Source organism: Podarcis pityusensis, assembly GCF_964106645.2.
Source record: "Podarcis pityusensis genome assembly, chromosome: 14".
In the NCBI taxonomy this organism is placed as follows: domain Eukaryota; kingdom Metazoa; phylum Chordata; class Lepidosauria; order Squamata; family Lacertidae; genus Podarcis; species Podarcis pityusensis.
In genome coordinates this window covers 2,194,225-2,205,615 of record NC_138039.1, presented here as the reverse complement: position 1 = coordinate 2,205,615, position 11,391 = coordinate 2,194,225, and the positions used below count along the sequence as shown (strand labels likewise).

The 11,391-nt window shown below is 48.6% G+C and overlaps 1 protein-coding gene across 2 annotated transcripts in view; it reads right to left on the bottom strand.

Moving 5' to 3' along the window:
• Positions 1-2,144, bottom strand: part of MMD2 (monocyte to macrophage differentiation associated 2) — a 35,305-nt gene extending 33,161 nt beyond the window's left edge. The window contains exons 1-2 of one of the 2 annotated variants that reach the window (XM_080981277.1): positions 1,966-2,042; positions 44-198 (exon numbers count right to left, since the gene is read on the bottom strand). Coding sequence is in view for 1 of the 2 variants with exons in the window: in XM_080981276.1 (XP_080837402.1) it covers positions 1,966-2,012 (47 nt within the window). In the remaining variant the exon portion in view is untranslated. Of the gene's footprint in view, positions 1-43; positions 199-1,965 lie in introns of both variants that reach the window. The other variant, XM_080981276.1, reaches the window with a different exon arrangement.
• Between the last annotated feature and the right edge of the window lie 9,247 nt (positions 2,145-11,391).

Sequence of the window (11,391 nt, the reverse complement as noted above, 5' to 3'; positions counted from 1 at the left end):
CTATGAGCCCAAGTGTTTCCCCCAACGAACATGCAAACAGCACCTGCAGGATCCGGCCAACGGCCCATCTACTGCAACATCACTGGAGGTTTCATGGAGAGGTTGGATGGTCTTGGATGCTTTGGTTGAGATTCCTGCACGGCGGGGGGTGGACTAGATGACTCGCGGGACCCCTTCCAACTCTACGATTTTATGAACCTGTGGCCAATCAGATGGCCCAGTGAGAAACCCACAAGCAGGAGCTGAGATCAACAGCCCTCTCCCCACCTGTGGTTTCCCCCAGCTGGTATTTGAAAACATTGCTGCTTCCAGGGCATAGCCATAGCTAGCAGTCATTGATAGCTTTACCCTCCTCCATGTCTAACTCTCTTTTAAATCCATCCTAGTTCATCACTGCTTCCTGCAGCAAGGAGTTCCAAAGTTTAACACTGTGCTGCATGAAAAGGGGCTTCCTTTTTATCTGTCCTTCCAACTTTCGGCTTCATTGAATGCCTACGAGTTCCAGTGTTATATGGGGGGGGGGCTTTTCTCTATCCATTTTCTCCATGCTAGGCAAAAATTTTTTTTAATAAACTTTCATTATGCCACATCTGACTCACCTCTACAGATGTACATGGAGGATGAAGCAGGCTTTTTCTCTGTCGCTCCAGAGGACAGGCCTAGAGCCGAGAGGCAGAGATCGATGGGAAGCAGATTTTAGCTAAACACCGGGGGGGGGGGCGCACTTGGGAATGGCAAGTACTGTTTAGGGAAGCCCTGTTTAGGGAAGTTTTTAATGTTTCATGTTTTATCACTTTATTATTATTATTATTATTATTACAGTGGTACCTTGGGTTACAGACGCTTCAGGATACAGACTCCGCTAACCCAGAAATAGTACCTCCGATTAAGAACTTTGCTTCAGAATGAGAACAAAAATCGTGCGGCGGCAGCGGGAGGCCCCATTAGCTAAAGTGGTACCTCTGGTTAAGAACAGTTTCAGGTTAACAACGGACCTCCAGAATGAATTAAGTTTTTAACCTGAGGTACCACTGTATTAATATTAATATTCTTTTCGGAGCAGCCCAGAATGGCTGGGGAAACCCAGCCAGATGGGCGGGGTATAAATATTATATTATTATTATTATTATTATTATTATTATTACTGTTTGATGGTGGAAAGGCCTTGCCTTGGGGCGATCAGCTCTCCTTTGCTGGCAGCTTTTAAGGAGATGTTGGATGCCGTTCCTAGCAACACTCCCCATTACAGAACTATTAAAAGTTGCAGAAACGCTGCAACCCCCAAACACACACACTTAGCCAGAGCCAGAGCTGCGGGGGTGGGGGAGGCTAGCTGGGTTTTTTGCCCCAGTGAAGCCTCTAGAGGGGCACCGCTGAGGCTCCCAGCCTGTGTGTGTATGTATGCGAATACAGGTGGAGGGTATGTCAAACTGGGTCTTTGACCCGGTTGAAATAAAGCCTAGTTTCACCCCTGACTTAGCATCATCTAGCCCCCCTACCAGGCAGCTCTATCCAAGCCCTTCTCTCAGCACACCTGTGTCATCAAGGACATATGCTAGCCTACCTTGCAAGGCTGTTCTGAAGAAAACAACTCCATCAATATAACCCGACGTTCCTCTAATGCTCTCTAAGACAGCCATCCTAAGAGCATCTACCAGGAAGTCCTGCTGGGTTTATGTATTGCTTGATGTGCTATCATTGTAAACCGCTGTGGTTGTTTTGGGGTTTAAAAATAAATAAATAGCGGTATATAAATGTTTTATTATATAATAATACGTATTATATACGTATTATATAATAATACGTATTAAATTGAGGAGAGGGTGACTTACTTCTGAGCAAAGATTCTTGGGATTGCAGGAAAGAGAGACCTCACCGAGAAGTCAAAGCTAAGACCGCATTTCTCCCTTACAGGGGAGCCAGCGCCTTGCACCTAGCAGGGCTTACTCCCGAGGAGACGTTTACCTGGCGTATCTGGTCTTCTGGAAATCCAGGAGGCTGGACACGAACATCTTTTTAATTCCATCAGAATCCAGCTTGGGCGATGTTGGAAGAAGAGGAGGAGGAGGAGGATGGCGGCCCAGGGCAGGAGTGATGGAGGAGGCGATAGGGAGAGACCCCCGTCCTCGGATCCTCGGTGTCCCGCGAGGGGGTCCCGGGTGGTCCCAGCCACGAAGAGGCAGCCTCCCTCCGGAGCAGGCAGCCCAAGGAACTTCATCCGCTCCTCTGCCTGAGCTGGTCGGGAGCAAAAAATGAATGCCCCCCACAAATGAAATCTCACTTCTTCGCGTCTCCCAAAGCCAGGCAGGCGATCTTGGTTTTCAGAGGGGGTTTAATTTTTTATCATTAAAAAAAGAGGAGGAAGGGGGGCAGAAATCCTGGCCATTCTGGGTCCCTCTCTCCTGCAGCCCTGTTGCGCAGGGGGGAGAAGCAGCCGGCACCCCGTCTGGAGAGGCTCGGGAGCTCAAGAGCGCATCCAACAGGCGGAGTTGGAGCGAGGAGGAGGCGAGCGAAGGAGCCGCGCGCTGAGTCGTGATCGCGAAATAACAAGATGATTAGCGCTCTGGAGGAGGGAAGAGAGGGAGGAGGAGGAGGAGGAGGAGAGAGGGAGGAAGGATAGATGGATGGATGGAGGGGAGATGGAGGGGAGGGAGGGAAGGAGGGAAGGAAGGAGGGACCCCCGGGGCTCCAAGTGGCCGGAGCAACCGGTCCCCAAGCCGCCTGTTGGATCCCAATCGGCATGAGCAAGGGAGCTATAAATAAAGGCAGCCCCGGTGATATAGTGCGCGCCCGCGGATCAAATAGCAGCGGATTTGGATTAATAAGGGCAGAGCCGAACTGCGCGCGCTGGCAGCTCGTCCGACCGTACAGCTGAAAGCGCAGGGCTTTGCCCCGCCTCGCCAAGAATCCTGGGAACCATGGTTTCTTAAGGGTGTTGGAAGTTCTAGTTTGGGGGGAGGGGGTCCTTACTCCCAATATCCTTAACAAGAAACAGTTCCCAGGATTCTCTGGGGGATCCTCCCCCCAGAACTACAACTCCCAGCATCTCCAACAAACTGCACTACCCAGGATTCTCTCGAGAGAAGCTGTGCTGTTGTTGTTGTTTAGTCGTTTAGTCGTGTCCGCCTCTTCGTGACCCCCTGGACTAGAGCACGCCAGGCCCTCCTGTCTTCCACTGCCTCCCGCAGTTTGGTCAAACTCATGCTGGTAGCTTCGAGAACACTGTCCCACCATCTCATCCTCTGTCGTCCCCTTCTCCTTGGGCCCTCCATCAGTGGCGTAGTGTGGGTTGTCAGCACCCGGGGCAAGGCAAGTAATTTGCGCCCCCTAACCTGTGGATTTGCGCCCCCTAACCCGTGGATTTGCGCTCCCTAACCCTAACCCCCAGATGTTGCGCCCGGTGCGGCTGGCCCCCCCTGCACCCCCCACGCTACGCCACTGCCCTCCATCTTTCCCACCATCAGAGTCTTTTCCAGGGAGTCTTCTCTTCTCATGAGGTGGCCAAAGTATTGGAGCCTCAGCTTCAGGATCTGTCCTTCCAGTGAGCACTCAGGGCTGATTTCCTTCAGAATGGATACATTTGATCTTCTTGCAGTCCATGGGACTCTCAAGAGTCTCCTCCAGCACCACAATTCAAAAGCATCAATTCTTTGGCGATCAGCTTTCTTTATGGTCCAGCTCTCACTTCCATACATCACTACTGGGAAAACCATAGCTTGAACTATACGGGCCTTTGGCAAGGTGATGTCTCTGCTTTGGTGTGCCTTAAATGTAGAGTGAGTGTCTGCTTTTAAAGCACACGGTCCCCCCCCCTCCCAAAAAATAATAATCTTGGAAACTGGCTTGTTGGGGATGTTGGGAGTTGTAGTTCTGTGGAAGCAACTTACAGTCCCTAACTCACTGGGGGTTTGAGACGCATCAGCTACCCTCACCTGTCAAAACCAACCCAAATTGTTTATCTGGGTGTGGCAGCTGTCACATGCTGACAGCTTCTAGGAGCCACAGGTGAGAGCTGAGCGCAGGTTGGGGACCAAAGGCGGACAGACTACCCCAGGAGGAGCATGATGTGTCCCCCACCAGAGGTGGCACCCCTCTTTCTGAACGCCAGTGGCTGGAAGCCACAGCAGGCGAGAGTTGCTCTCGTGCTCGAATTTTGCATGCTGGTTTCCCACAAGCAACTGTTCATATATATATATATTAAAAATATATATATATTAACAATTTAAATGTAACAAATTATCAAAGCAAATCATCTTCATTATTTCCCCCCATTATTCCCCCCCCTCCACCTCCTCCACAACCCCTCCCTCCCTCCCCCTCTAAGACTTCCTTCAGCTCCTCTCTCTGATTTCTCAACCTATATTAATTTCTGCATATTGTAAAATTGTACACATCCTTATATTATCTGTCTACTATGTTAACCCTCAATAAATTTGTGTATGTTTATTCAAAACCTGCCAAGGAGTCCAGTTCATTTTGTTGTCTTTTAAAATAATTTGTAAAAGGCTCCCGGTCTTCTTTCAAGTCACAGTTGTCCTTGTCTTGCAATTTGCATGTCAGTTTAGCCAGTTCTGCATAGTTCTTCAATTTCTCTTGCCACTGTTCTTTCATCGGGGTTTCCTCATTCTTCCATCCTTGTGCAATCAAGACTCTTGCCGCTGCCCACAAGCAACTGTTCAGCCACTGTGAGAACAGGATGCTGGACAGTGGAATTTGCTGCCAAGGAGTGTGGTGGAGTCTCCTTCTTTGGAGGTCTTTAAGCAGAGGCTTGACAACCATATGTCAGGAGTGCTCTGATGGTGTTTCCTGCTTGGCAGGGGGTTGGACTCGATGGCCCTTGTGGTCTCTTCCAACTCTATGATTATATGATTCTATGACTAGATGGGCCATGGGCCTGATCCGGCAGGACCTTCTTGTGTTCTTACGGAGTGGATCATTTTGGCCTAATGATCTGGGCTGTCCAACGGGGGACCACAGATTGCTTTGGGAGGCGGCAATGGAGATATGGAAGTAGAAGCTGGATAGCTGTCTCTCGGGGGTGGAGGAGTTGCAAGGCCTCTTTGCAACTCTCTGAAATTCTGGCTGTTCTGGATTTGGCATGGCTTTCACTGATGTGGACAATGCATCAGAAAGCCTTAAAAGGCTTGTGCAGCATGCATTGATTGTTTATTTACCATCGTCAAACGTGCATCTTTTAAATGTTATTAGTATTAGAGCGGCTGGGGGCAACCCAGCCAGGTTGGTGGGGTATAAATAATAAAATTATTACTGCTATTACTACTACTACTACTACTACTAGTAGTAGTAGTACATTTACCGTATTTTTTGCTGTATAAGACGCACCAGACCATAAGACACACCTAGTTTTTGGAGGAGGAAAACAAGGGAAAAAATATTCTGAATCCCAGAAGCCAGAACAGCAAGAGGGATCGCTGCGCAGTGCTCCCTCTTGCTGTTCTGGCTTCTGGGATAGCTGCACAGCCTGCATTCGCTCCATAAGACACACACACATTTCCCCTTACTTTTAAGGAGGGGAAAAGTGCATCTTATAGAGTGAAAAATACGGTATATACTGCCTTTCCTCCAAGGGAACATGGGGCATAGTGTATGGTTACCAGGCATTCCCGTTTCCCGGGGACAGTCCCCAGATTCACAAATCTGTCCCCGGACAAAATCCGTCCCCAGAATGTCCCCAGATTTCATTTAATGTCCCCGGATTTATATTTTAAGTGTTGTAGATTTATCAGTAGGGAATGAAAATTGCGTGATTGCTTCAACGGCACAAGACACATCATATGGGGACTTCCGGTGAGGCAGAATGGGGGGTGCCACTGCCGGGAGGGGGGGGGACTGGGGACGCCCGGCACATCAACTGGGGGAACCGCTGACACACACACCCCACAACCCAAATCGAGCCGGGAGCGAGAGAACCCAGCCACCTGGCCGACTGCCCAGCGGTGCTCCAGAGCCATGAAAACCCCGGAGCCAACGCAGGGAGGAGGAGGAGAGGAGAAGGAAGAGAGAGAAAGAGGAAGGGGAAAAAAGAGGGGAGCCCCGACCTTGCTGCTCCGCTGCCACTGAGGAGAGGTAGGAGAGCACCCGGAGGGCAAGGACACGTGGCCGAGCCCAGGCCCGACCCGAACCTACTCCACAGTGACTAGCGCTCCAAGAGAGCAGGCCAGGGCCCAGAGGAAGGCCGTGTGACAGAGGAGATGACAGAAGAGAAGATATTACTTCTTTTAAAAATGTTAAATATCTTTAAAAAAATATATCTTTTTTTTTTTTTAAGTGTCCCTGGATTCTTTGAAAAAAATCTGGTAACCTTGGCCTAGTGAGGGCATTTGGACCCAGTTTTCCTGCCTACTTCCAAAAAAACACCCCTCTGGCCTGAGCACCAGAGTGCAGAATGTTCATAGTTCTGCACTCAAGCCACATTTCCTCTATCCTGTCTTTCCCCGCCAGCTTATATTCTACCCTTACACAGCGGTGGATGCACTCCAATTGAATCCACTGGAGGTTTTGCACTCCAGCTTGCTCTCTCCTTTTGCTCCAGTACCCTTCCAAAGGGGGGGGGGAGCTGTGAAGCAAAACATTCAGGGTATGAAGCTCAGAAAGCTTCCTCCCTCCCCTCTCCCCCCCTTTTTTTGGATCCATCACTTCTGGGAGCAATACGGCCTGGCTCTCTCAGCCTCCTTCCAGGCTGCTCAACAGTGCGTGAGCCATCCCGGGAAAAAACAGCACAATACAGAATGGCTGAGAACATAGTGGTGAGAGGAGAGGAGGAGAAAGCCGCTTCCATTCATTCAGCAAAACAAAAAAGCAACAAAAACAGGTCAGCTTTCTCTTGGCACATTCGGCAGCAACCACTTTCCCAGGCAAGGGCTTCTGCTCTCACAGGAAAACAGGGTTGCAGATCACAGAGGCTCCAATATTTGCTCTTGAGCGCAGACAGTCCCTCGTTTTTGATCCCTTGCAAATCATCCCGTGGACTGTGTCCCTACATTTTTCTCTCCCCCCCCCCCTAATTTTGTATTCATTTTATAACACAAATAAAAAACACAAACAGAAAAGACAAACAATACGAACAAATTCTTGTCATATCCTTATTTTTCTAAACATTGTTAAGCGGGCTTCCCCAAGCCCAACTATCTGATTTTCATTATACTTCATCTTTAGCAGTTTACATATATCATAATTTCTAACCATTTTTTAATCATGCTTACTTTTACCATAAAAATCTTCACATTTTATCACTTACAAATAATACTATTTTAAAATACACTGTCTTCTACTTCTAACCCTACAGCCTATATCCACTTCCAAAGCTATTCTAAGATTTAAATATTAACATATTTTTTCAAATATTCCTTAAACTTCTTCCAGTCTTCTTCCACCGTCTCTTCTCTCTGGTCTCGGAGTCTCCCATTCTCTGAAAATCTTTAAGTGAAGCGAGGTACCAAACTTTGTACGATGAAAGACAAGCTGTGAAGCTTTGTGTATTCAGCAAATACGATGTCCAACACTGAACAGTGATTCCGGATATTGACTACCGTTTCGTATAATTCTTCATCAGCATGGTGGGAGGATATAGAATTGCTTCATAAACTCATCTTATATCGAATGAATGTATGTAAATGAAAATATTAAATGCTGTGGAACAGTGCTCATGTAAGTCTGGTACCTCGCTTCATTTAAAGATTTTCAGAGACTTTGAGACTAAAGATTTCATTTTGTACTTGTTATGGTTTGAAGGAATTCTAGAGTGGCTGGGGAAACCCAGCCAGATGGGCGGGGTATAAATAATAAATTATTATTATTATTATTATTATTATTATTATTATTATTATTATTATCTATTGCATATGTACATGGTCAACCTTGGAGAGGTGCTTCTTGTCAGTACAGTGGTACCTTAGGTTACATACGCTTCAGGTTACATACGCTTCAGGTTACAGACTCCGCTAACCCAGAAATAGTGCTTCAGGTTAAGAACTTTGCTTCAGGATAAGAACAGAAATCAGGCTCTGGCGGCGCGGCGGCAGCAGGAGGCCCCATTAGCTAAAGTGGTGCTTCAGGTTAAGAACAGTTTCAGGTTAAGTACGGACCTCCGGAACGAATTAAGTACTTAACCCGAGGTACCACTGTATAATCAATATAGAGTTCAAAGGAGCAACAGCCCAAGACTCAGTGCAAGGCAGCCAGCAGTTTTCTGATAAGACGCCCTGAGCAGAAACAGCAGTTTTCTTAATGCTGCGCTGGTTATTATTTAAAAAATACCCTGCTCCTTTGGCTACTCTTCTCCCAACATGACCTCCTTCCTCCCTGCCGAGTTCCTTAATGACACTAAATCTTATGTTGGTTTTTGCGGTGCAGTTTTGCGCTGAGTGTTAAGCACACTGTTAAGACTTCCAAATTAATTTCACTCTTGGCGTCGGCAGGATTTAAGCCCCGGATTCCCCTGGCCTGCTAGCATGACTTGACTTGCTCCTTCGAGCAGGAATTTCCAGTGCCAAATGCCTCTCCGTTTTGATCAACACCACAGCAGAAATCTTGGCTGCAGCTCAGTGTGGCTGTGGCAGGTGGGGTGAGGACTCTTCGGGTTCCTGTTCCCTGAGATACCTTAAATACAGTCTCCTTGGTTTCCGGATGTGTCTTTAGGAATCAGTATTATTCAGCTGCTGCAGCAACCCGGGGCGGCAGGGCAGGTGGGGAACTCCTTTATGAGCTTTATGAGCTTCAGAGCAAGCAGAAAATAATCTCTCCTGGGTGCTCCTGCTATGGCAACCCCAGCCCTTAGAATTAAACCATGGAACTCGCTGCCACAGGAGGCGGCGATGGCCACCAACTTGGATGGCTTTAAAAGAGGATTGGACAAATTCACAGAGTGTAATAATAATAATAATAATAATAATAATAATAATAATAATAATTTATTTATACCTTGCCCATCTGGCTATTGATGGCTCCTAGCCACAATGGCTATGCTTTGTCTCCATGATCAGAGTCAGCAATGCTTCTGAATGCCAGTGTGGTGTAGTGGTTCAGAGCAGTGGACTCGTAATCTGGTGAACCGGGTTCGCTTCCCCGCTCCTCCACCTGCAGCTGCTGGGTGACCTTGGGCCAGTCACACTTCTTTGAAGTCTCTCAGCCCCACTCACCTCACAGAGTGTTTGTTGTGGGGGAGGAAGGGAAAGGAGATTGTTAGCCGCTTTGAGACTCCTTAGGGTAGTGATAAAGCGGGATATCAAATCCAAACTCTTCTTCTTCTGCCAGTTGCTGGAAATTGCAGGAGAGGAGAGGGCTCTCATGCTTGCAGGTTTCCCACTGGGGCACATTAGTGGCCACTGTGAGAACAGGATGCTGGACCAGATGGGCCACTGGCTTGATCCAGCAGGTTCTTCTTTTGTATTTACGATGGAATAAATAAAAGTGCTTCTGGCCTGGACAAACATGTGCGGTGGGACACTGTGCCCAGTTCTGTGGGTACTTGAGGTTCACAGGGAAAGCAGGGAAAGCCTAGTGAAAGCTGTGATTAGTTGTAATTCCTGCATTGCAGGGGGTTGGACTTTGGGCTAAATGACCCTTTGGGTCCCTTGCAACTCTACAGTTCTTTGACACTGTAAGTCAGGGAGAAGATCAGCACATTGGACAGCGACAAGCGTCTGCAGAAAGCTGAAGGATTCTCCTTCTAAGAAGGCTGTAGGGAGATGTTGTCTCAGCAGAGTGTCAGGTGTAAGTGCGGGAGCCAGGCCCTGTGACCAGTAGGACTTTACAGGACTGGGGCCTTCCTAAGTTTGTTCTGAAGAGGCAAGGCGTGGCCGCACAGGTGAGGCCGATTGGTAATTCACAGAACCAGGTGGCAAGAGCCAGGAAGGGATATAAGGTCAGCCTTTTCCCTTCGGCTCTTTGCCACAGCAACACGTTCCCTGCCTTGCTGCGTTTGACTCCTTGCTTCTTGATCCTCGGACCCCTGACTTCGTGACTCCTTGCTTCTTGATCCTCGGACCCCTGACTTCATGACTCCTTGCTTCTTGCTTCTTGATCCTCGGACCCCTGACTTCGTGACTCCTTGCTTCTTGATCCTCGGACCCCTGACTTCGTGACTCCTTGCTTCTTGATCCTCGGACCCCTGACTTCGTGACTCCTTGCTTCCTGATCCTCGGACCCCTGACTTCGTGACTCCTTGCTTCTTGATCCTCGGACCCCTGACTTCGAGACTCCTTGCTTCCTGATCCTCGGACCCCTGACTTCGTGACTCCTTGCTTCCTGATCCTCGGACTCCTGACTTTGTGACTCCTTGCTTCTTGATCCTCGGACTCCTGACTTCGTGACTCTTTGCTTCTTGATCCTCGGACACCTGACTTCGAGACTCCTTGCTTCTTGATCCTCGGACCCCTGACTTTGTGACTCCTTGCTTCTTGATCCTCGGACACCTGACTTCGAGACTCCTTGCTTCCTGATCCTCGGACTCCTGACTTTGTGACTCCTTGCTTCCTGATCCTCGGACTCCTGACTTCGTGACTCCTTGCTTCTTGATCCTCGGACTCCTGACTTCGTGACTCTTTGCTTCTTGATCCTCGGACCCTTGGCTTCTTGACTCCCGGCTCTCTGACCCTCGGACTCTTGGCTTTCTGACTCCTGGCTTCTGGACTCCCGTTCCTGCTCCCACCCCGCCATCTTGCCCCTGGTCCCGATATCTCCAGCCAGGACTTTGATCGCCCGTGAACTGGACCATGACATAGAGGCAGCCAAAGCATAATATAGCAGACAAGACCTGGAGCCTGGTAGTTACCACCTCCCTGGAGAAGCTGGTTGGCTGGTTAAAGGGCCCTCACCTTATTTTGCAGACATTCACAGTACTGAGGGGACAGAGGTGCTGCCATTGGTACTGCCACCTTAGTCAGTGGATGGTGGCAGGGCTGTGTCCTCCAGCTGAGAGGATCCTTAGAAAGATGCTGATTATTCTCCACCCAAGGAAGCAGCCTGGACCTTCTCCTCTTTCAGAGTCCCTCACCATGCAGACCGTGAGCCGTGACAATCCGTTTCTCAGCTAAGGAAATCATAGCGGACTATGAGTTGAAATCAGTTTCCTCCTAACCCTGAACTGTGCCAGCTGGGTCTCCCCTTCTTGATCAAATCTTCCAGCTGATAAGTCAGATCACCAAACAATCTGTCTCACCAGATCCTGGAATGGCTTTACTTTCCTACATTTTGCCAGGAGCTCCAGTGTTGTCTAACAAAACTTTTTATAGCCCAGTACTGGAGAATTCTCAATATGGATCTTTTTGAAGCATGGACATCACAGATATGAAACGTATTTTTTTTTTATGGACAAGCTAACAGCACCCCAAAGAGACCACCATACTAGAAGAAGCCCTCTCTTCCACACCT